Source organism: Mastigoproctus giganteus, chromosome 6 (assembly GCF_048544385.1).
Source record: "Mastigoproctus giganteus isolate SK-2022 chromosome 6, ASM4854438v1, whole genome shotgun sequence".
Classification (NCBI taxonomy): domain Eukaryota; kingdom Metazoa; phylum Arthropoda; class Arachnida; order Uropygi; family Thelyphonidae; genus Mastigoproctus; species Mastigoproctus giganteus.
The window spans coordinates 230,780,684-230,807,090 of record NC_143580.1 but is presented as its reverse complement, the minus strand read 5'-3'; the positions used below and the strand labels follow the sequence as shown (position 1 = coordinate 230,807,090).

General features: G+C 35.1%; 1 protein-coding gene across 2 annotated transcripts in view; it reads left to right on the top strand.

Moving 5' to 3' along the window:
• The window catches only part of LOC150085071 (heterogeneous nuclear ribonucleoprotein U-like protein 2), a 372,157-nt gene that overhangs the window by 93,628 nt on the left and 252,122 nt on the right, over positions 1–26,407 (top strand). For both annotated transcript variants that reach the window (XM_090376770.1, XM_090376771.1), the window contains exon 4: positions 20,970–21,045. In XM_090376770.1, the coding sequence (XP_090232896.1) occupies positions 20,970–21,045 (76 nt within the window). The remainder of the gene's footprint in view (positions 1–20,969; positions 21,046–26,407) is intronic.

Below are 26,407 nucleotides of genomic sequence, written 5' to 3'. Positions count from 1 at the left end.
CTAGTGAAACTAACTAGTTAAAAATTTCCAGTTTCAGATTATTTAAAATTAATAAGCACAGCAAGATGAACAGTGACTCAAGAGTGCACTGTTCATCTATATCAACTGGATGCACTTCTTTTGATTTTATGTTTTTCTTAATTAACAGCATAACACCTCCTCCCTTCCTATCCTTTCTGTACACATTGTACTCCTCAAATTCCAATTCTGCATTCCTAATATCTGTGTGACAACACGTCTCTGATATCCCAACAATATCTGCCTTTAATGTCTTGACCAACATTTCAAATTCATCAAATTTATTTACTATACTTCTAGCATTGGTATACATGCACCTATTCTTATTCTTAGCTACCCTAACACATCCCATATACCCTCCTGTTTCATGATGACTGCCATCAGTCCCTGAAACCCCCAGCACCCCCTTGCTCCAGGCTGCTGCTTATACTAATAGTAGTGCAAGAATCACCTTCACCTCTGCCTGTGGCTACTTTTAACCTTTTAGTCTGTAAATCCCCCCCCCCCAAAGCAAGTAGTTTTCCAACCCACCTAACACTGCCTCGATAGCATCAGAAAATACTCTTGCACCCTTTCTATTTAAGTGTATCCCATCCCTGCAGAAGCAATCTCTCCTGTTAACTGTTCAGTTAGTAAATCATTGCAGCATTGCCAGATACTAAGGACCTAAGATCAAAAAGTGTGTCATTGTTTATGGATTTTTTAAAACAAATTTCATTATAAAAAATTACACTTTTTGGCACAGACCTTTCAACCTTCTTTGTACATATTGAGAGAGGACTGTATAGGTTCCTTTTTCTTCTTTTCATATATCTCTGTAACAGGCTAGCATATCATTAACCCTCAATTCACTTTAAAGGATTTTGTGAGATTGGGGTCCATCTTCTCAAGCCTTGCCATTGCCAATGAAATCTTATAGAATGCAATTGCCATCTCAGCTCCTCAGTTGCTTTGTCTTGAGCCTCAGCTGCAGTTGCCTCTCCTACCTTTTGCACTTCCAGCTCCATCAGATCTTCATTGGATAATTCAGCTTCTTGGGATTCAGTTAGCTCTTCCACATCATTACGATTAACCCCCAGCTGCAAAATCTCCCCAAGTTTCATGATTTCATCTGCCACCTCTTCATATTTTTCATTCTCAAAACCTTGGAAGCCATGCATGAACTGAGGGTAAATTTTTTTCTAAACCCCATTCCAAGAGTTTTGAGTAACCTCTTTTCCAGGGCTTAGCAATGTTTATCATGGCTTGGTAAATATTGTACAATTTCCAAAAATCTCGTAAAGTCAAACCAATTTCACTCTCCATTGCTGCTAAAGCCTGTGCAAAATGTAAATAGTATGTAAATTATGTCTTGATCCATGGATTGGATTAGCGGAGTCACATTGGGGGTAGAAACATGATTTTTACATTTGGATGGAAATCATCTTAATGTGCAGGATGGCCTTGAGCATTATCTAATAAAGAAAAATCTTGAAAGGAATGTCTTTTTCTTTGCAATATTTCTCAATCTCAGGAAAAAACAATTTGTAAACCAGTCTTCAGAAATACTTATGGTTACCAAAGCCTTAGGATTTGATTTGAAATAAACTGGTTGAAGTTCTTCTTTCAGAACATGAATAAAGGAGTTGTTCTTTCCAGAACATGGATTAGCCATTCCCACCTGATGCACCTCTTTCTTCTTGTAAGGAAGAGCCTCTTCAATGTATGTACTGCCACTCTTTTATTAACTGTATGATAATGTGTATTTGATAATGTGTATTAACAACACATTATCATAAACTACCTGTACTTCCAAATTGAGAGCACTGTAACCTTTAAAAATGTGAGTTATATGAGCCATTAGCACTACAACACCTCAAAGTAAATGGCTAACTTTATTGGATTCAACAGTCACTTGAAATGAATTTATATATGATCACAATTAATCTCTACAGTTTATTAGTTTCTATCAGTAGCTTTTGAACAGATGTAATATGGTCCTTGCAGCCCTTGTGTGCCATTAAATCTTAATAACGATAACAATGTTATTGCTGCTAAAAGTTAATGTGAAAATCAGCCTGCATGATCACTTTGATTACATTTTTTTAAACTAATTTAACTATTGCTGTTATTAGTTACAAGATTTTATTCTTAGAGTGACTATTATATCATTTCCGGAGAGAAAGAAATTCATAAACGTTAACTCACTAATCCAAGTACCCTTAACCTGTGTTATGTATCCTGATGACATGCAATGGTATCCTGTGATGGGTGGGTTAGAAAGTTTTATTTGTCAAGTGTTTGCTCTTATGATCCATCTGGTTTTGAGTTTGACCAGTTATGAAAATTAAGAATGAAATTACCATGTTGTATTGTGTGATGAGTTCCTCTGCTGTTTTCTTCAGACTTTGATGGTGTTAAATCTATACTTTGCCCATCTTAATGCTGCGAATTGACATTTTATATTCTGTTACACCTCTTGCACTTGTTGAATGCTTTACTGGATTTGTTACAGTGAAACATAGGCTCTCCAAGAGATGGGTGAGAACTTCCATACTTCCATATTGTCTCATAAGGGGGAAAGGTCCATTAAATCAAGGCACCTATCCATGTTTACAGTGTGTCATCTTAAAATGTGGCCAGGTCTACTTTCTACTAATGCCATTTGCATTGGACACAAGACTAACTGTGATCTTTGGCTAACATAGGCAGTGAAAGTAGAAAGAGAAATTTAATTTAAATCAGTACAGCAGTTTCCAATCATTGTGGAAAATGAAAGCTTACTGAGCATGTAGAGTGACAATCAAATTTGGCATCATAATCCCTTGAATTACTTTACCTATTCAGAAAGAGTCTAGGAGTTTATATGAAGAGTAAGAAAAAATTTCCTTGAGTTGGTTGATGCTGAACTTTTCAAGGTGACTGCAGTTTTGTTTGCATGCTTTAAGAAGCAGATCAACTTGCATAACATTTCCATACAAGGAAAAGCAGCTACAAAAATGACATTTTGGACAGAAGGTGAGGGAAGTACACCTTTCATCCTCTTGATGAGTAATGTAGATCAGTGGTTCCCAATCTTTTCTCACTCAAGTCACACTTTAAGTTAAAAGAACGAATATTAATGGCACACTGAAATAGTGATTGCCATTGAACTGGAAGGAATTTTTCCTAATCTCAAGGCATATTTGAAAAGGGTCGCAGCACACCAATGTGCCGAGGCACCTGCTGGGAACGACTGATGTAGATGAAACTGGTTTATTTTTGTGAATATCTTCCCGAGCCTTTTATTCCCAGAGAAGAAAAGTCCATGCTTGGCTAACATTGTTTGTAAGAAATGTTGCAGGTGATTTTGAAACTAAAACTGATTGTTCCACTAGTTTTGGGATATCTATGAAAATGCAAAGGTTATTTCTCCCCATATCTTCTGTAACCTGGAGATCATTGCATCATTCAAACCATATCACCTAAGAAATACTATCTATCCAGATAGTCATGATTGAAAATGATGTTCCTATCCTAAAGGCATGCTGGAAGGGCCATTTAACATCCATGTAAATCAAAAGCTGTAAGTGTCTTGGATGAGGCTCTTAGCAAACAACAAAGAAAAGGGGAAAAAAGCTAAAAACAGCCTAGCCTAAGGCTGCCAACATACACTACAGTGTTCATTTTGCTGCTTTTATTTTGATTTTTAAATTATTACTGTTATCTTTTCCCACTTCATATTTATGTTTCTGATGTGTAAATACTCATAGTCTACAGTACCAAAAAAAATTATTTATCAAACTTGAGGTAAGAGCAAAATGAATTAAAGCATATTTTACATTTACTTATGGAGAAATTTATTTTGCATTGCACTCCATTTTCATGGCATCAGTTAAATGTGTCAACTGAGGGATGACCATATGCATAAATGTAAAATAAAGAATAACTGAAAGAACACTAACTGAATAGAAAGAAGACTAACTTTGTTTTAAGAAACCAAGGAAAGAATATTGTTGTCATTTTGATTTAATTTTACTGTAGGGCTGAGTATAAAATTATGTGAGCATCCTGCTGACAATAGAAAGCAATTCAGCTGTATCAGTTTCGTAGTATTTAATATTGTAGATATGTTCTTTTATGAGGTGTTGGAAGCATATATCGGATGCCTTATTTGTTGAACTGGAAAAGTTTTTTTTTTTTGCTGTTCTTGCAACATTTTTGCTAATCCTTTGGATATAGGATATAATAACCAGACACCTTTCCTTGTTACACTGGGTACATGATTTTTGTTGACTGAAAACTGAATACATTTTGATGTCTATCTCATAGCATTACCAAAAACTTGTGCCCCCCCCCCCCAGAGTAGAAAACAAACGGAAAAAGCACCCATTCGACATAGAATATATCGCATCAATTGTACTTTCTAGTAATGAAAGAAGTGTTGTAGGTGTTTCAATTTGAATTATCATTACTATGTTGTTGTTAATGTAATAATCCCCCTCCCCCATCATCATCACCACCACCACCACCACCACCACCACCACCATGTGCTGGTATGTAAACAATTCCAATTGTTTCTGCTATGTCTGGAATTTTACACCACAAAATCAGAGAAAAAGTTATCATTGGATTTTACAATAAAGCTTGAGCTTACTTTGGCATTACAATTGGTGAACAAGACAAATCGTGGGATCCATATATTGAAAATGGAAGACAGTGGTTAATGGAAGGTGGAAATCCATTGCATTTTGTCTACGCAGAGACTGTATGTTGTGTGAACTCAGTGACTGTATATTGGATTGCTATTTTTGCATGTGCAGTATTACAGGTTACAGCACCAATAACAAAGCTGCAATACAATATCCAAATCTGCTGTCAGTTATTCATCCTGCCTCTCACAATGTAGATGTTTTCCAACTAAATGTCTCAACTTTGATATTCTCAGCAGAGATTCCACAAGTAAACATGAATTTGGAGTTGCCACTGAAGCCATGTGAAAGAAGACACTAGTTTCATAAATGGAACTGAATGAGCTAGTGCAGCTTGGATCTACTGGCACTTCATTTTCATGGAGCATAGGTACAGAGAAAGTATTCATTTCCTTTTTATGCCAAGAAGAAATCTCATAATCTTTACTGATGTGAATGATTTTATCAATATGCTGGATTCTTCATTGATATCTGTTTGATGAGCTTAAAATGAATTCTGCTACACAGTGAGAGAGCATGTGATTCTCAGTTTCCTGTTATGTACACCTAAAGGAAAATTATGAAAGTCTGAAATTCTTGTTAGAAAGGTGAATATTTTGGTCACAAATAGGTAGTTTGTGTTTTTTTTTTTTTTTTTTTTGTCGTGTTTTGACGGTTGTAACCATACTTATTGTTGTAGTCTGGATACAGAAATTCCTTTGCTTCCTGTGCAAATAATATAAAGGGCTAAAGCTGATCATTTACATATCTAAAAGCAAAAATATTGGCAGTGAGACACTTCTCTCTAAGCAATTTCTGCCATCACTAAAAATAAATGTGGGACCAATGAAACAGGTAAAGGCCATAAATGAAGATTGTTTTGGTGCATTCCAGGATTTCTTGAGGCAAAAGGAAATTTTGAAATAAGTAATGCTTACTTATTTCAAAACTCCACACTTGTAGTATTTTTGAAAGACCAGAAATCAGAATTTCACAACTTAGCATTTTATAAATCAAATAAAAAAGAGATCTTCAACAACGTGCTTACCAGTTTCAAAAAAAAAAAAAAAAAAAAAATGCAACATCATTGTAAGATCACTTTGGAACATTTTGAAAAAAAGATCGAGTTTCTTGAAAAGGTCCAAAAGACAGCAACTCACATGGTAAGATTAGCAAAAGGGTAACTGTACAAGGAAAGATGTTGATAATTGGGATATAGAGTTTGGCAACTCTGCATTTTAGAGGGAACCTGATTGAGGTTTATAAGGAAGGCTCTGAGAGCGACTAGTAAAATGAATGAAGACAGAATTTTTACTGTTATAAAGAATTCCAGAACTAGGGCCCATAAATTTAAATTACAGAGGAAGAGGTTTAGACTAGATTGCAGGAAGGTTTCTTTTAGCCAGCAAGTATATTACTGGAACAAGTTGCCTCAGCAGGTAGTTTAGGCTGGCAGTTTGAAGAAATTCAAAAGTCAACTGGATAGTTGACCTTTGAATTCTACATAAGGAGGGAAGTGCATAATTTGTAATTTCTTAGCTCTCCCCCCCCCCCCCCAAGCAGTGCAGGGAAAGCCTGTGACTTCCTTGCACAATATGACTATACTAATACTAACTTCTCAGTCTCAAAAAGAAGTTGGTGGCTTGGTTAGCACACTCAAATGTTACATCATTGCAAGGGTCCATTTTTCACAGAGCCACCTTGAATATGTTCCACAAAAATGAAATGGCACAGTAATGACATATTGATGTTGGTTTTGAAAAGGGATTTACAAGATGAACACGTGATTTCAAGAAAAGCACAAATTCATATGTGTGTCAAAAATGACTGTCAAATCACTAAATAAAATATTGATTTAGCAAAATGACTAAATGCCTGTGTGCATTAACATTTGTTTTAATAATTTTCTGAATGTTCAAAACACATACATGGCATTTAATAACATGTCAGCTGTACTTTTAGGATCAATGCAGGACCAGGAAATAATGAAAAATGTTCATATTAATGTGCCTGATTCTGAATGGTTACAGAACTATAGGTGTTTGAATTTAAAAAAAAAATGGCATGGAGTTTTCATTGGCAAAAAATAATAAAAAAAAGCAAAATGTGAACCTAGTATGAATAAGCATTTTACTAGGTCTTTATTATTTATTATATTTTATTGTTTATTATTTTATTTTTATTATCTTTATTTTTTATTACCAAAACTGTGGCACACCTGTGTGAGAAAAAACAAAAAATTATACAACTAATTTGAGAAACTGAAAAAAAAAAAAAAGGTAAATATGAACTGTAGTTCCAGTTCTTAACTACAATTCATGTTTACCTCTTTTAGTATTAAGTTTAGCATAGGCCAGGGCTCTAGTGAACTCTTAGTGACATCAGTTCTGTAAGGAAGAAAGATTTGGTTGTTAATCCCCATTAATTTTTTTTTTTTTGTTTCAGGTGTTTAACATAATTCTTTTATGGAAAAACAGTAGGTTATGCTAGGTGTGGATCAGTGGGGAGGATTTATTATCATTTAGAGCCTGACAAAGTTTCTGTATGGCATTTTTTTTAGCCATTTTTATATAGAAAAATAAATGGTCATAGAATTTTTAAATGTATTTAGTGTGTAATACTCCCTCATATATCTCTCTCTCTCTGTCTGAAATTTGAAATAAATCTGAAATGTTGCTCTTAACTGGGAAGGTCACCCTTGATTCTTTCTGTAAGGTTGCTACTTAACAAACATCTTGCTAAGGCAAAATGTAAAGGAACTTTCCTCATAAAGTTTTCTATAATCAAGAAATTCTCATCAGAACCTTGGCACACATTTATTAATCATGATTTAGTATCTTTAAATCCAAGATTGTCTTGAACATGATAAAAATAAAGCCAAGCCTACATTTCTCTGGCAAAATGAATGTTCTATTCAGAACCTGTTACTGGAAAGCTCTCTTCCATATTTATATCACATATGTGGGAATCCATAGTGTCATCAATGATATAGAAAACAGCTTGCAACTGGAAAAACCTGTTAGTTTCATCTCATTTGGAATCTGCCATGGTATTAGTTTGTTTATTATTCAGTTCTCTTTGTGAGTTAGTATTAAAGTGGCTAAATGATGCACACTTTTTGCATCTGACAAAAAAAATAAAAATGAATAAAACAACCCAATCACTCATACATTCCTCATTACCAGTTATCTCTGATTGTCACATTCTTGCATTAAGGTTAGGACAAAACACCTGCAGTATTCTTTCCTTGCTTATTCATACTAAGAATAGCCTCCTTTCTATTGTAGAGTAACTGTTCTGTGAGTTATTCTTTTGATTTTGGATCCCACATAATACCCTCATTTAAGAGATATATTAGATGTATGCTTTTAAATGGCTTTTCCAATTGTTTGTAATGCTCTATGTGTTTCTATTAAATATTCTAAAATTAACTTTCACCCACCCTGATTAATGATATATTAATTGATGGGGATATCCTATGTTTATGAATTTGTTTTTGTTATCCATATTATTTCTGCTTTATGATCCTCCACTTCAGTCAAAATCTGAAGGCATTGTCAACCTGCGATGTTATATTGGATCTGGACTGGGGATTATGTGATTCATAGTGTAAAATTGCCAGGGTAAGTTTATTTATATTTTAGTTTTCAGACCTGTATACCCTTACCCCTCTCCCAGAAATAAAGGTTTAAAAAAATTCACACAGCCATTCTCATTTTCTGTGGTATATATCAATCAAAATATTGTTGAATCCAGCCCAAATTTTCCTAAAAAGAGGTTACCAATGCATAGGGTATTATTGTATATCTATGAAAATTTTTAAATCTGTAGGTATGCATACAGTTATAAAAATAATGAATAATTCTCAGCAAGAAGTTAAACGAGATATAAACAGTAAATGAATTGATAAATTCATACATATGTACTGAGAACAGAAATATATAGATTATAAAAATCTTGAGAAATTTTAAAACTGCAGTAAAAGTTGTAACAGAATGCATTAACAAAACATTAATTGAGTCAGATCAGCAAACTTCTTTGCTGATCTGACGATTCATGCTCACTTGCACCAGCAAAAGTGAGCAAAATCGGCGGTGGGGTAGATGCTGAAACAAAGTGAACCAGTGAATTCTTTGTGCATATTGTGGAGAATATGTGGAGGCTGTTGAGAATTTCTGGGAAACCAAATATGTATATAGCAGTGCATGAATGACTGAGAACTTTCTGAACGTCAGTCTGTGTTTGTTCTTTCCAAGTGGTAATGAGAGTTTTTAAAAGGACAGTGTACTGTGCTACTTGGCCAGAAATATTCAGACAACCTTTGAGGAGTATTTGGAAAGTTGTTTCCCTCCTTCCTGGCATTAACTCAGTTAAATACAGTTGAATATTTATAGTATGAAGGAGGAAAACTACAAATCTTCCACCATCCATAGTACAGTTAGTCCTCAAATTCGATCATATACGATTTATAAATAGGGGAACGATATCGTATATAACACGAACCGAATTCGCCTATGGACGATTCACCTTTGTGTTTACAAGAAATGGCAGTCAATGTGGAATCACCCCAACTGAACGCAACAAGATAGGAATGAAGAGAAGATTCTGAAAATGTATTTTTGTTTTTTATATCAGTGAAGGGGAAACACATTTCACCCTAATAACGTAAAAACTCACACAATTTCAGCTATTGGTATTATTGCAAATGCAATTAGATCGAGTTTACTACCAGTTTATAAGAGATTCCACTAGAAGAAATGCAGCTGGAAATTGTTTTTATTGTTTTATGGTAGTAATCCCACAGAAATGTGAGCTAGTGAGGTGTTCATAGTGTGTCTCTGCCTTTACGGTGTTGTTTATTCAGTTGCTACACGCACGCAGCTTTGTTTATGTGTATCAAGTGTGCCTCCTCATTTTGTAATTGTGCTTTATTCCCTAAAAATGAGTAAAATACTTAAAAAAGGTGTGAAAAGGAAGCATCCTAGTGTAGTGAAGACACTACAGATTCAGAGAGAAAAAGAAAAGCAATATCGATAAACAGAGGCTGACTGGGTCAAAAATTCTTACCCGGGAAAATTTGTAGTGGCCTCATACTAGTGTTTATGACCAAAATCGCACTGGCCTCTGGCCCATCGGGGTTTCCTTGGTAAGGCTTATGGCCAGTCTGCCTCTGTCAATAAAGAAAAAATATGAAATTGTGAAACGCTTTGAGTGAAGTGAAAGACCATTTGATATTGCACGTGCTACAGGCCTAAATGAGACAATGCCGAGAATTACGAAGAATGCAGAGAAATAAAAACAACTTTCATAGCAGGAACAACTGAAAGTGTAATTAAAATCCATTAGATTAAGACACAAAGAATTGGAAGGGATGGAATGGTTGTCATCTGTTTGGATAGAAAATCAAACAAAAAACAAGGTTGCTTACGATAGAAGCAAAAGTATTAGCAATATTTTATTACATAATAGTCGTAATAAAATACTTACATATTTTATTACGATTATTTATTGTGTTTGGTAATGTTTTGGTTACAAATGTGTGTTCAGTCTTGGGTGGTCGGCACCTAACCCTATTTTTTCCATAGGGCCCATTGTTTGTATTGCACGATTTTGCATTGCATGAGGGTTGCTGATCGGGCTAGCCAGGTGGGTAAAGTGCCTGCCTGGCAACATAAAGGTTGCGGGTTCGAATCCTGCCTTGGGCTTGGATCACAGTAAAATGCAAAAACTTTGGGAGGTGCATTATGGCCATAGAAGCTGATGCGGCAACAACTAACAAGAAAGAACAAGCACGAGGGTTTCTAGGAACACAACTATCGTGCTATTCGAGGACTGACTGTACCATAACTGTCATCCTACAGATAGCTCAACAGGCAAAACAAGTAGTAGAAAATTTTTGTAGGGTCATCAAGTTTATTCCCTAACTATTCCCTGATGCATTCACACTACAATTTCATTCCTTCTCACTCATAAAAAAAAAAACTGTCGGTCAAAGAAATGTACTGCTTACATAAGAAATCAGCACTATGAATTATATGGGTGAAAGGTATATGGAATGAGAGCAGAGGGCAGCTAACAAATGACATTCAATCACTTATAGAGATTGAATGCCATTTGCACTAAGGTATTTTGTAGAATCCATGCCATTCAATTTACTTGGACATGGATAAACCAACCATCTACCTGGTTAGGTCTACCCATGGTTGAATTTCAGTCACCAGCAAGTGTGTGTTAATTAAGATGTCATTGTAACAGAGGGTGATAGTTCAATATGCATAAAAAATTGGAGAAACTCACACTCCCAAAGTAACTTGCAGTAACATTGTGTGAATGCCTCAGTGTGCTGATCCAATAGAGAAAAGGGCAATCAGCAAATAAGAGATTGGTCTCAGTTTCTGTTATGTGGAACAATAAAGGGTTTTGTTTCTTTTATATTTATAGATCAATATTGATTTCATGCTGCTGATTATGAATATGAAATTGCTGTACCATGTAGTGTTTTTGGGGAAAAAAAATACTATATTCCTTTTATTGAAGAACAAAAAAAGTTTGTTTTGAGAGAGAAAATAATTGGAGCATCAAGCTTATAATTAAAACATCTTTTTGGTATAGTGTTTGTATAAAGTATATCTGGAGTGTGTCTAACTGATGTCGAGCAGTAATTTCTCAGTATATTAAGATTTCACGTATTGTAATATGTTTTCCTTTGCTGAAATGCCTTGAAAGAACCATTCTCCATACTTGTCACTCAATCTCCCAAGTCTCAGGGTTGGGTTGGGGGAGAACTTACAGATAGTAATGTAAAATATATATTTTGAGGATTGTTTTGTAGCTTAGTATTTTGTATGCTCATTTTAGAAGTTTCAATCAAAAACTGTGAAAAATTTAGATTTTTCATTATACTACCCAACAGATTTTCACAAATAGCTTTAAAATTAATCCCTAGCATGTTTTTCATTTTGGTTTGTCTTGTCTTGTCTTGTTGCAAAAGAAACTTTCCTTTGTTGCTCAAATTTTGAGGGCCAGTGAAAATGTTTTCTCTAATTTTGAACATCACTTATTCCTGGAAATTTTTCTTTCAGATGAGGAAATCTGCTTGCTGCTTTTTTCATTGCCTTAAAGTTTAATGAAAAACTTTTATGTAGATGTGGCAAGCAACTACTTTTAAGATCTTATTATGACTGATGTGTAACACTTTTTTTCCCTCCTGGTGTTAGAGATTGTCTGGTTGTCTACTCTTTGACTACATAGTGATCTTTTTCTTTGTTATTCTATTGCATAGAATGAAACAATACTCTGTGTATTTAGTGTGCATTGCCACACACACTTACTAGTTACATTTTTCATTATTTTTTTTTTAGGATAAATTTTGTATTGTTATACAACTCCTTCATATATGTACAACATTGCTGACTGGAATAGATAGATAGAAAGATATTAATTTCTAATAATGTAGTAGAATTGCATTCATACTGTACTTTGAATCATTGAATAGTTAATTCCCACTTCCCTCCTTCCACGAGGATTATGCCATCATTGCTATTATTGCAAAATCACAGATTTTACCATGGGGGAAAAATATTGTTATATTAATTTTGATGACAAAAAAACCAAAATCTATTTCTTTTGCAGTCAGGATCCTAGGAGTTCAGCTTGGCTTTAAGATAATTTTAATTTCCTATCAAGTTAGCTCCGGTTGGGCGAGCAAATAAGATTCTTTAGATGTTATTTCTTCTCTCATTTATTCCTATGGAATAATTCTCCCTCAGAAATCCTGTATTTTAATGCCCACCATTCAGGTTTGGGAACTGATAACATTTAACTGTGTAGCAGTTGTCACAAAGCAGAAAATAGGTTAGAGTTGTTATGCACTTTTGGTTTTCAAAGGAAAGCCGTTTATCTTAAGACAAAAGTAGCAATCTGTGATGTGATGTGTTTTTTGCTCTCTACATACTGTTTGGATATCAAATGGCAACAATTTTTGTGTTCTCTTTGTCCAAGCTCTGGGTTTAATAGCACAGTTAAACCTTTATCCTGATCCACAAATTACATCCAAATTAAGCTCATAAGCATTTACAATTGAGTGATATATTTCACTTTTGATTTCATTACAAGCTTCCCACACGTGTAGCAAAAAGTATTTTGTGCATTTTAAATGAAAAGAAAATTAAATATTATCTGTTTATAATTCTGCTAAAAAGTCTGTTGCTTTCTGATTAAAAATAAAACTAACAAAATTCACAAAATGGCAATGTTAGTATTAGTATTAGTAACGGCCGCACGGTGCAAGAAAGCCTATGGCTTATGCTGCACCAGCCAAAAAAAAAAAAAAAATATGCAAAATGTTGAGCACAAAAAGCATTGTTCATAGTATCCATCACATTCTGTAACTTGCCATGTCAAATTAAAGATGGCACTATGTAGCACAATATTTAATGTTTCACTAGAGGCCTATTATGAAATACAATAATGAGGTCATAAAGACTCACAAAAGATCACATACAGGCTAAATAAAAAAAAGTAAAGGCAGTGTGTGTAAAATTAACACCCCTTGTCAGCACATGCTTTAAGGTCATCACACTATTATATCGTTAGACAAGTCCACACTTGTGTAGCCAGTTGCCTGCATTCCATCTGTTTTATATATTTGAGGTGTAATCATGTCAGCTTCAATTTGCACTTTCACCAGTAGTGAACAACATTCTCTGATCAGATTTTTGTGGTCAGGAGAGGGTACATTCTCTCCCAACTTCATATAAGAATATTAGTACATTATAGAGAAAACTGTATTAGTCAGTGTATGGATGTGCAGAAAGGTTTAAAAGTTGCAGAACAAGTATGATTGCTGAAGGCTGTTCAGTCTGTCTTACAGGCTTCAACAATGGTAAACAATGCTGAACAAGTTAATGCTCTCATTCAAGAAAACAGATTGCTGTTTCTGCATCTGCTGGAGGGTTAGACATTGTGAATATTAGCACGTACAAGGCACCTTCAGTAATCGCCAAGTTTGTGCACAGTGGCATTTGTATAAGTGGAAGCATCTGGAGATTTGCATGAAAGTTTTGCAGCAGTATTGCAATGAGGAAGATACTTTATTGCAATGAAGTTATGGAGATGAGTTGTGGTTGCCCAAAAGCAAGTATCAAGGCATGGACTGGAAATATGTCAACCCCCCCCCCTCCCCCCTCACCCAAATCAAGTGGGCCTTCTCCAAGCAGTAATGTTGTTATTTTTTGATTTGAATGAGCTTATTCTGGAAGATTATCAGGAACATGAGCCTGGAAAGTCAATAATGCAAGATATTGAACTATGTCAAGAGAAAAACTTGAACTTGCTGTTTGCAGTAAACTCAGAGTAAATCCTTTTCAGCCCTCTGAAATAAGCACTATGTAGACATTGATTTTCATACAATTTCATTTGTAGAGTTGACCAACTTGGGAATGTTAAGGAGTCAGATTGCTGTAAAATAAGTGATATAATGATTTCAGAAAAGCAATTGTTAGGAAAGCTACTGACAAAAGGAAGTCAAGGATCAAACGAGGAGTGCGTGGGTGCATGTGCGCGCGCGCACGCACAATTGTGAATTTGTCAAACTATTGGGAGTGTTAGAATACCATTAGACTGGGAAAATTCTCCTGTACTGAAGAAGTGCTAATGTTTTCCCAGGCCATGAAGGTGGTGCTAAAGAGGAGTGGGGTAACCATGAGCCAGTGAGTTAGGATTCAGTGGTAGGGAGAATGCAATTCAGGATCATCTCAACAAGAATGGGATCTTAATAGATCCCAGTATGGATTTGTTAAAGCGAAGGCATTTTTGACCTTTCTGGTAAATTACTATGATGTAGTCATTAAACATTCGGATACAGGTAACAATTTTGACATTATATATGTATCTAGACTTTAGTGGCTCTTGATATAGTTCCTCATGGAAGGCTGCTGTATAAACTGATATGTTTAAGTCACTGACAAGATCCTATGCTGGATTGCAGGTCAGCTAAAGATAGGAGACAGGATTGCCATAAACTTTTCTGAGTGGATCAGTGTAACAAGTGGGGTTCCTCAGGGCTTGGCGATGGTACCCTGCTGTTTTTAATTTTCATAAATGATATTGACAATGGTATCAGAGGGAAGCTCACAAAGTTTGTGCTGATGGTTCAATGGTTGAAAGGATGGTTAACAATTCCAGCCAGGTCATGCTTCAAAAAGACTTGGATTGGCTGCATATGTGTGTGCTGAAAAACGGCAACTAAAATTACTGCTTCTGAATGTAAGGTTATGCATTTGGGAAACAGAAATCCTGAGTTACACAACTGGGGCAGGAACTAAATGATTCAAGATGAAAAAGACTAAGGTTTTCAATATGATATGAAATTTTGTGCATTGTAAATGGACAGCTATATAAGCCATGGTGTCCTATCCCCATGATTTTTAATACCTTTGCTAGTAGGGGAAGGATACCATTATCCCTCTTCACAAGCTGATGGTTAGACAGCATTTGGAATATTATATTCAGGCTTGGAAACTGCACTTGAAAATACATAACTTCTGCAGAGGGTTCAAAGAAGGGTGACCAGATTAGTGATTGAGAGTAAATCAATGCCTATATGTATGAAGAATAGCTTAGATGGTGTGGTGGTTGTTGTTGTTTGGTTTTTAGGAGCATTAGCAACTAAGGCCATATTGTTCCGGGGATATGCGGTGGTCATTCCCTGACCTTTCCGCATCCTCCATATTTGTTGGTTACGGGCTCAAACCCCAGTCTAATCAAGAAGCATGTGCTTTGCACTGCTGCTCCTGCCCACCTGGCTACGGAGGTGCCATAGACGGTGTGGACTTCAAAGTTTAATGATCAGGCATACGACTAAATCAGATCTAAGGGAAGATCTGATTGAGGCTTATAAGGCACTGAAGGGGTTGAGTAAAATGAACGAGGAAGATCTATTTGCTCTCATAGGCGAGACAAGAACTAGAGAGCACAAATATAAAATCTCAGGGAATAAATAACAGGAGCCTGGATCTTATAAAGTTGATGTATTGTCAGTGGGTCACTGAAATAAATTGCTTTCCAGTTCCAGTGTGGTAGAAGCAGCAAGTGGCTAAATTCAAAACAGAATTATATTATTATTGGAATTGGGAATATTACTAGTATGAATATTTTGTTTAATTTTGTTACTTCATCATTTATTAATACTAAGTTAAAGAAGCAGTGCACAAATGGCTTCAAGAACAATCTAAAACATTTTTCTTTTGTTTAATTTTGTTACTTCATCATTTATTAATACTAAGTTAAAGAAGCAGTGCACAAATGGCTTCAGGAACAATCTAAAACATTTTCCTTAGATGACAAGAGCTTTGCAGACCAGTGTGAAACATGGCATGAAGAAAAATAACACTTTAAAAGATAAGAAAGGAGGAAGAATAGGAACAGAGGAAATGTAGGAGATTTTACTATATAGGGAGTTAGCATTAGATCAATAGTCTGTATTACACTAATGGGCAATGCAGGCTATTAATCTAATGCTTGCACAATGTATAAACGTTGCATGATTAACACCAGTCCCATAACAGTGTTGTTTGGACGATAAATGCCATTACTCTGGGGTTAGTTTGAAGACGGAAATAACAGCAACATGAGAATACTAGTTTTTCTACCATATATAAATATTAACAACCAGAACTATATATCCCATAACTCTGGACACATTAAAAAGGAGGGCCTATAGAAATTTTAACTGTATTTGAATAATACAGTATTTAAGTAATTATACATTAATTTGTGAACTAAAGAACAATATTTAAAGGGATGGCTACTCTGTTGTTTGCATGTGTTGATATGTATGGTGGTTCAAATATTTAAAGGGATGGCCAAAGTGGCCATCCCTTTAAATATTTGATTTAGTTTGCAAATTGGTGTATAATTTATTATAGTAATAAGAAGTTTAATATTTATAAATGCATTTATGCGTTTTGGGGAACAGCACTCCTCTCAGGGACAAACAGCCTGACAGAGTAACCATCAAGATTACTCCTAGATCCAAAGGGTGGAGCAATCTAGGAGTGATCATGATAGCTGCTTTATATTGTGTGTTTGCACCTGATGTGTCATCTAGATAGAGCTAACCAGGTTTACCTCAGCAGAAGTGAGGCAGTACTCTGTCCTGCCAGAAGTAAAACTAATTTAGCAGTGCCAATGATATTTTGGCTTTACAGTGAAACAAAATATGGTTTCACTGTAAAGCCTCTTTATGTACAAATTAATATGTCAATTGAATAACATTGATTGCTTTATATTGTCATATGTTTTGAACCTAAAGCTATGTGAAATCATGTGAATTATATAATTTATTCATTTCTATAGTTTATCAAAATATTGTTTCTGTTATGGCTAAATTATACTATTAATATATGTACTTAAAGATTGTTATGTTAAATCATACAGATTAATAGTAATAACAATACAGTGAAAGGAAGCCAGGCAGCTTTTGCTGCACTGGCTGGGGGACGAAAATAAATAAAAATAGATAAGAAAATACAAATTATTTGCTTCCCTCATATAGATAACTATCCAGTGGACCTTTGAATTTATAGGGCACCTCCGTAGCCAGGTGGGAAGGAGCAGCAGTGTGTAGCACACACTTCTTGATTAGACACCGGGGTTCGAGCCCGTCACCACCAAATACGGAGGATGAGGAAAGGTCAGGGAATGACCACCGCATTTCTCGGAGCAATATGGCCTTAGTTGCTAATGCTCCTAAAAACCAAATAACAAACAAACTTGGAATTTATTCAAACTGTCAGCCTCAACTATTTGTGAAGGCAACATGTTCCAGCAATCAACAACTTGCTGTCTAAAAGAGAACTTCCTACAATATAGCCTAAACCTATTCACCTGTAATTTGAATTTATGCACAAATTCTAGAGTTCTCTATAAAAGTGAAAATTCTGTCTTCGTTCATTTAAAAATATAAACCTCAATCAGGTCACCTCTCATTTCACCTCAGTGAGGTGCCTGGTTGCCAAGCTCTGTAGCCCACATATTTGGAGTCTTTCCTCATATGGTTACCCATTTTCCTATCTCACCATGTGAGTTTCCCATCTTTGGACCCTTTCATGAATCCCAATATCTTTTTTTTTTTTTAGATGAGGTCTCTGTACTTGAACACAGTATTCCGAATGCAGTAGTCTTACAATTGCCTCATACAGTGGGATTAATGTTCGATTAATCATTGATAGAACACTATGGGCTTTCTGGCTGCCTGTTTACACTGCTCAGAAAAATTCATATCTGCTCATATTATAACTCCCAGATCCCTTTCTCTTTCTACTGTTTTCATTTCAATCCCACCAAGTGTGTAATTTGTTTTGGGGTTGCTATTCCCCAAGTGTATTTTTCCACGTTCGGTTGAAAGCAGTTTTATGCAGGCATCATAAACAGCTTTCATTATTTAAATTGCCTAAAATAACTGCCGGGAATGGCATATCAGTAAACACACATTTCTTGACAACTTTGCTCAAAAGCAGTGCAGCATATGCTGTATGCATGTACCACACCAGACATTCAACTGGCCATGTTTCATGGTAAAATTTTTGCAGCCCACTGTGTTTAAGGCTAACATCAAACTGATATGTCAAATTACCAACAGTATAAAAGTTTCCTCTAATGTGGTTTTACAAAATTTGTCACTCTTAATTATAAACACTTTGCCGTTGGTAAAAACATGGCACTTCAGTATGTTGTTACTGCTGAGTGCAGTGGACTGAAAACATTTGCAGTGAAACATGGCCGTAACATGTCTGAAGGCAAAGCCAGCTCCGATAGTAAGAATGAAACGTACCTGACTTTCACGTGTAAAGAGCTCTGACCAAAAAAAAGAAGAAAAAGTCATGTCTGTTTAAATATTTTTGAACAGCGAACTTGCAAACAGAAACAAATGTTAAAGTGCTTGATATCCTCTTATTGATAAAGAGTAGACACAATACTTTGTCATTGTCGCCATGGGCTGCTGACAGAGTGCATCACAAGAAACCTTGTTGTTAGATGACTGACTGACACTGATTGCACATGTTCTCTATTTACTGAGCACTGGTGTTCTTCATTCACATTATATTTTGCTGTCGTGAGTATTGCAGTGCGTTATAGTGGAAATTACCAGTAGTGAAAAAGCAGAGTTCTGGTGAATGTTTCATAGTTTCTTTCTTTGCCCTTGCCACAACTAAATTATTATTATATTCAGATGATAAAATAAAGATAATAGAGAATTTAGCTTAAATTAGTTACACAAAAACACTAAAGTTGTGAAAGTTGGAAGAGATGAGGGGGGAAAAAAGTTTTTGGGCTAAATAACAAAAAACCAGAACAAGCTAATGATTTCATGTATACAGAACAGTCTTGAAGGAAGAGGGAAGGTTAGGCATAGGAATCAACAGTAGAATTTGTAAAGCAGAAAGTATTATGGGAAGCCAGTTAAACATTCATTTTTAGCAAAAGAAAAATTAGCCAGCAGATGAATTAGCTCTTTATTACATTGTTTCTAATCCATTTTTAACTTGTTTACCTAGGTAAGCAATGGAAAGGATTTTTTTTTTTTTAAATGGAAGCCCCAGATACATAGGATATCAAATGGAAGACCAGTAGTCCAGGACTGATTTGTATTACTGTAGTGATCCACCGGGTGTTATAGATTTGGATGAATGATGATGCAGGAATTTTTTTTAAATACAGATACAAAAGATATTAGGACCTGCGGAACTGCACATGTTTTGAAGGCGGAGAGGACAGAAAATACTTGTTGACATTAGATTTGAATTTTCTGTAGATGTAATTTTTGCATAATACATGTGAAGGAAGGTTGTTCCAGAGAACAGAAGTAGAAGGGATAAACAAGAAAGAAATAAGTTCATTCTTTGAATTTTGGAGTTGGATTGTGAATGGATGTGGAATGGTTGCAGCATGTATTTGGACTGGTTTGAAAGGGTTCTTTAATTCAATAGATAGTGAGGAGAGTTAAAAAGAAGTTCTTGGTGGGTTTTTTTTTTTTTTTTTTTTTATACGACAAGTATTTGCTTGAGCATTGTTCACAAATTTTTGTTGTATGAGCATAAAGTATTCATTGTACAAGAAAATTGCCATTCGATTTTCAAACAGGGCATATCCATCTACCCAGTAGGGAATATGAGTTACATTTTGGCATGAAGAATACCATCAGTTGGTGGTGGTGGTGGTAGTAGTAGTAGTGGCATGTGATGCAAGAAAGCAAGTGTATGAGCTTATGCAGCATCAGCCAAAAAAAAAAAAAAAAAAAATCACACTATTCCCTCCAAATGCTTGTCCAGTTCCTCCTTAAATTTATTTAACCTATCAACTTCCACAATGACAGATGGAAGTTTGTTCCAGCAATTAACCACCCGCTGGCTAAAGGCAAATTTCCACACATCTATCTTTTCTTAATTTGAATTTATGCCCCCCCTAGGTTCGTAATCTGAACAAGTGGAAGGATCCCATCAGAATTTAGCGTGCTCAACCTATTCAAGGCCTTATACACCTCAATCAGATCACCGTGCAGGTGCCTAGTCTCCAGCCACTGCAATTTGCAAAACTTAAGCCTCTCTTGGTAAGAGGATCCCTTCATTCCCCTCACCAATCTTGTTGCCCTTCTCTGTACATGCTGGCACCTCCGTAGCCAGGTGGGCAGGAGCAGCAGTACGTAGCACACGCGTCTTGATTAGACTGGGGTTCGAGCCCGTGAGCCCACCAAATACGGAGGATGCGGAAAGGTCAGGGAATGACCACTGCATATCCTGGAGCAATATGGCCTTAGTTGCTAATGTTCCTAAAAACCAAATAGCAACAACTCTGTACACGCTCAAGCAAATCTACATACTTCCTAAAATGAGGGCTCCAGACCTGTACGCAGTACTCAAGGCATGGCCTGACCATTGCCTTATACAGAGGGACAATCACCTCCTTTTCCCTTGGTATCTGTTGCAGTGAGTGTATATGGTTGTTTGTTGTAGCCTGTGGAGAAATGAATATCCTATATAAGAAGTTTATTTTTGAGTTACCACCTTATATAAATATCCCAGCTCATTAGGTGGTATTATTTTATATTCTCTTAATAGTGAAGTTACAAAATTAATGTCAGTATGTTAATTTTGTATATTGTTTTTGTTAATTTTGTTTATTGTTATGCCTATTCTGTTTGATAGCTATTGACATGTGATCTAAGTTATTTTATTATATCAACCGTTATCTTAAAGATTGCTTAAACTTCTGAACTAATTAGACCAACTTTCATATTTAAAGATTCAACAGCTGGTAATAGAAGAGCAAGTGGAGGAGGCAGCAATGTAGCAGTTCCTTCTGTTTATACAGGCAATGTGTGAGTACTGATTTTCTGTATATTTATATTTAGTTAGGTCATTATAGTAGTGCCTTTTGAGTAATACTTGATTTATGTTTACATTCTGGTACCTATTCTAGTTTCTTTTAATTTTCATTAATGCCCTGTTAACCCTGTATTTGTCATGCGGGGTCTGCTTGATCCCATGCAACTATCATAAATTTGCACTTCGTCTACTTGAACTATAGAACTGAAACACCAAATATCTGTTGTGGGAAAGTGGTTTATTTGAAATGGTCAGGAAATTCTATAAAAGTTTTAATTTTCATGTAATTAGTAAAAATTCACAATTAATTAAACCTAATTATATGCATATATTGATTGCTACTTCTCATGAAGCAATATTGATAGTAATTTTGCTTTGCTGCCATGCACTTTCTTCCAGTTGGTAATGCCCTCTAATGGCTTTGTGACATTGCATCATCTGAAATCAAACCTTTTACGTATACTCCTCAAATCAAACTGTAGGTTGAAGGCATGGTTTTTAAATTTGCATTCATTTTGTAACATAGCTAAAGCAAATTTTAATTTTCAAAAATTAATCAAGAACAAGTTTTTAATATAGAACATGGATTTTTCACAGTTGTCTTCATTAAAACATTGAAATTATAGGTGGTATAAAAAAAATCAATTTTGAATTATATTTTGCTGATTTTTAAATTTTTCACAGGCACAGAGAAATTTCACATTTTTATACGACCAATACAGGGTTAAAAAGACATTGATTTCTTAAAAATGAGATAGCATTTTATTTTATTATTGTTTTAACTGAACAAAATGTCCTATCATATATTCCTTGTTTATTTTTAAGTATGGCTAAAGATTTAGTGAGTTAAACTTCATATTCAGTTTTAAGGTAAAATGAATGACCATGTGATTGTAGCCCTGAATTTTATGTTTATCTTTATTTGTACATCATATGTAAAGTTACAAAATAAGAAATGAGACCATTATCTAGGAAGTGCAGATTGAATTTGGTAAGTGAGATTTTAGAAAAGATGTAGGTTGATGCATTACACTGTCATGTGTTATTTGGTTAGAAGTTATATTGATAAATTTTATTTCCTGAGAGTTTAAAAAAAAAAAAAAAGTTTCAGTAGAGTTGTAGTCAAGGTGAAAATAGTTTTCCAGAAATCTTTAGCCCTCTGCTGTTTCTTCATAAGAAATTACAACTAATGCTTTCAGCATTATAGCAATAGAAAATTCTTGTTAAATTTCAATTTAAATTAGCCTTCATTGATATGGTTCAGTAAAATTTTCTAATAAAGGTAAATCTTAAAACAGAATATTTTTAAGTGAAAGCTTGCATTTTATTTATTATTGATATTAACTGTATCTGAGTGGCTGCTAGTTACCGTGTCTTACTAATTTAATATTAAAATTAGCAAGAGCTTCTTTTTAAGTAACTCCTTTCACTACCTGTTGGGTTAAATGATCAGAAATATTGATGAAAGCATTTAAAACTCATACCAAACATCATATTAGTTTTAAATTCTTTTATCTGTATTTTTAATCATTTAATCCAATAGATAGAGGTGAGTTACTTTAAAAGAAATTCTTTCTGTTTCTAATATACAGGGTTATTCAAAATGAAGTCCGGGGTTTCAAACATTCAAACATTTCAAACCCAGGCTCGATGTTATCTGAGTAAATCTTCTGAAACTTTGCTGTTGAAATGTCTTCATCATTTGCAGAAGGCAAAGGCTTCTACCTTCTTCCTCAACAGTGTTGAGGAAGAAGGTAGAAGCCTTTGAAAGCTTCAGTTATTTTAGCGCTTTTAATCTAGTATATTTTATTGCATTTTAATTCAGTATTTTATTATCATTTTATTTGTATATTCACTGTAAATTACATTTGTTTTATTTTATCCTAATTCAGTATTTTATTAACAGTAACATTTTGTATAATCGTATTTTGTTTGATTTACTGTAAAATTTATTGTAAACTTAAACATAAACTTTTTAAGATTTTGGTTTTCGTTTTTACTTCAATGGTTGGTGAGAAACACTAAAAAATTATAGTACCTATATGCTAAAACTAACTTTTTGCAAAAAGTTCAGAACTAATTTTAAAACAAGTAAATTCTGTATTTTGTGTTTAAGAACAAAAAAGTTAACAAATTTCATTTTTTTTAAATTATTGATTTAAATTGTTCTCTTGTGTGGCCACTTTTTTCTTTAATGTTTTACTTCTCTAGATGCTAACTTGTAAGAAAGGGACAAATTTTCTCCTGTTTGTGATCCTTTTGTTACTTAAAATAATTTGAATAACATATGCATAACAGAAGTTTTATAAGAAACTTTTTATTTCCCTATATTCTGTTTTTCAACTGTTGTCTAGAAGAACATAAATTACATTAAATTCCAAAAGGATAAAATACAACTATCCCCAGTTCCAAAAAAACCCATTTCACCTATCCATTCCCTGCAATGGTTTGTCTAGTTCATCCTTGAGTTTATTCAAACTACCCACTTTCATAACAATGGATGGAAGCTTGTTCCAGTAATCAACCACTTGTTGGCTGAAGGCAAACTTCTGCACATCTATTCTGCAATCATCCTTCTTCAGTTTGAATTTATGCCCCCTCATTCACATATTCTGAGCAAAAGGAGGTATCCCATCAGCATTGAGCTTGCCCAATCTATTCAAAGTCTTAAATGCCTCAATCGGATCACCTCACAGGTGTTCAGTCTCCAGACTGCAATTTGCTGAAGTGAAGCCTTTCATGGTAAGAACACCCCTTTGTCCCCTTCACCAATCCTGTTGCCCTTCTGTACTCATTCTAGCAGCTCTACATCTTCCTAAAATGAGGCCTCCAGACCTGTATGCAGTATTCAGGATGTGGCCTGATAATTGCCTTATACAATGAGATAATTGCCTTCTTATTCCTGGTGCACTATGGTCATAGTTGCCGATGTGCCCAATAAATCCTGAAACAAACAACCAACCTTATTCCTGTTAGCAAAATTCCTGTGTATTATTGACAAAACATGAGCTGTCTTTGCAGCCTATATGCACTGCTCAGAGCTTCATATCTGACTGTACAATTATCCCTAGGTCCTTTTCATTTTCTACTACCCTGAGTGTAGCACACAGTTAGTATGTTAGACAGGGATTAATGCTACCCATATGCAGTTCCTTGAATTTGTCAATGTTAAACTTCCATTGCCATTTCTCAACCCATCTGCCTAATTTTTGTAGATCGTGTTGCAGAAGCATACCTTAATTACTGTCATTAACTACCATTCCAACTTTTGTATCATCTGTAAACTTAGACAGTAAGCCTGATATACCTTCATCAGTATCATTAATAAATACAGAAAACAATGGGCTCAACACTGAATTCTGTGGGACTCCACTAATAACATTAGTCCATGAAGAGCAGTGTCCATTGATAACCGTTCTGTCTTCTTCCATTCAACCACCTCTGTATCCATAATAGTAACTTGGCCTTATGGTACAATGCTCTAATTTGTACAGCAGTCTTATGTGCAACAGTATTAAAGCTTCCTAAAATCCAAGTGTATGATATCAGAATTATTTTTTGCATCCAGTTCTCTTACTTTATTGTAGTATCCAATCAGATTGGTCAGACAAGATTTCCCCTTAATAAACTCATGCTGTAACTGCAATATAACTGCACATCCTGTCTAGATGGTCCTGCATTAACCAGTGATTCCATTATTTTCCCTGTTAGTTTAACAGAAGTTAAGCCAACAGAATTGTAATTACTCATGTCACTGTTTGTTCTCCCTTTGTGAATTAGAGATACATTTGCACATCTCCTGTCTGTGGGGACCTGCTCTGAATCCAAAGATGCTCTCAGAATTATGGCTATGGGTTTTCTTACCTCCTTTAATATAATTGGATAGATCCCATCTGCCCTAGGTGTCTTTTTTATGTTTAACTTCAGCAGTTTCTCTTCTACTTTGATCTCCGTTATTACAAAATCATTTAGCTCCCTGTTAGAATTTGATAAATGTCTGGCATCCACTTCCCTAAAGAATTCCTCATGTGTGAATGTAGATACAAAATACCCATTCAGTTTATCAGCAACCTGAATAGTAATCATAAAATCAGTCACACCATTGATATCAAGTGGACCAATTTGATTCATCCCCTTCTTTCTAGTGTTTATATAAGTAAATAAGTCTTGTCTCATTAGTTCATTTGACATCTATTTAGGTCTATGCATTGAACAGTACTTTCTAGTTGGTATGAATAGTTTTGTAACGTCTATGATTATTTCCTCGAATACTTACTTCTCTCATTTTTCTCAGTGGTTATGTCAAACTACACAGACTCAACACTGCACTGGACCCTATGTAAACTGGATGCACTCCCTTAGACTTTGTGCTTCTTGAGTAAGAGCATAATGCCTCTTCCCTCCTATCCTTTCATTACACATTTTACTCCCATTATTCAAATTCTGTATCCCTTATATCTGAGTGATACCACATCTCTATTATCCCCACAATGTCTGCATTTGATGACTTGACCAGATTCATCAAATTTATTTTCTATATGTTCAGCATTGGTGTATATGCAAGTATACATGCACCTGTTCTTACTTTTAGGTACCCTAACACAGTCTGTGTATTTTCTTGTTTCCTTGATGACCCATATCAGGCCTTGAAAAACCCCCTGTACCTTGCTTTCTTGTCTCTTGCAATGTCCCAAGAGAAGCATTGCAAGAAAGATTTTAACCTCTGCCCACTACTTGTTAATCTTTTAGTCTGCCCCCCAAAACAAGCTAGTAGTAACATACCTAGCATTGCCTTGGTAGCATCTGCAAATATTCTTGCTCCCATTCTATTTAAGGGTATCCCATCCTTGTAGAAGCAGTCTCTCCTATTGACAAACACAGACCACACTGAGAAAAATTCTATCCAGCAACCCTTGCAAAATCTCTCCAGGGCTGAATTGATTGACAAGGCTCTCATTATATACTCCTTCCTATCATGTCAGCAGAATTGCAGACACTTCAAAATTTAAAACTAACTTGCAACTTTTTTTTTCAACATCGTCCTGTACTTGTTAAGAAAGAAAGTCTGCAGATCTACTGTTAATGTCCTTAGTGCCCACGAGTACAATATCACCTTTTGTGCTCTTAAAGATGATAACACTGTAGAGCAGATAGCAGTAGAGTGGACTAGGACTCTAGTCCTAGTCCACTTTTTCGCAGTGTTTCCAGTTTCCACTGCCAATAGAGTCACTGACAGTAACTACCTTCTGTGGGACCAGTGGCTTTTATATACATTTTAGAAGTTAATATCAAATTTTATATTTTTGTAGTTTTTGTTAAGAAAAATGTGATCCTTAGAGTACTTTTAGTGAAATC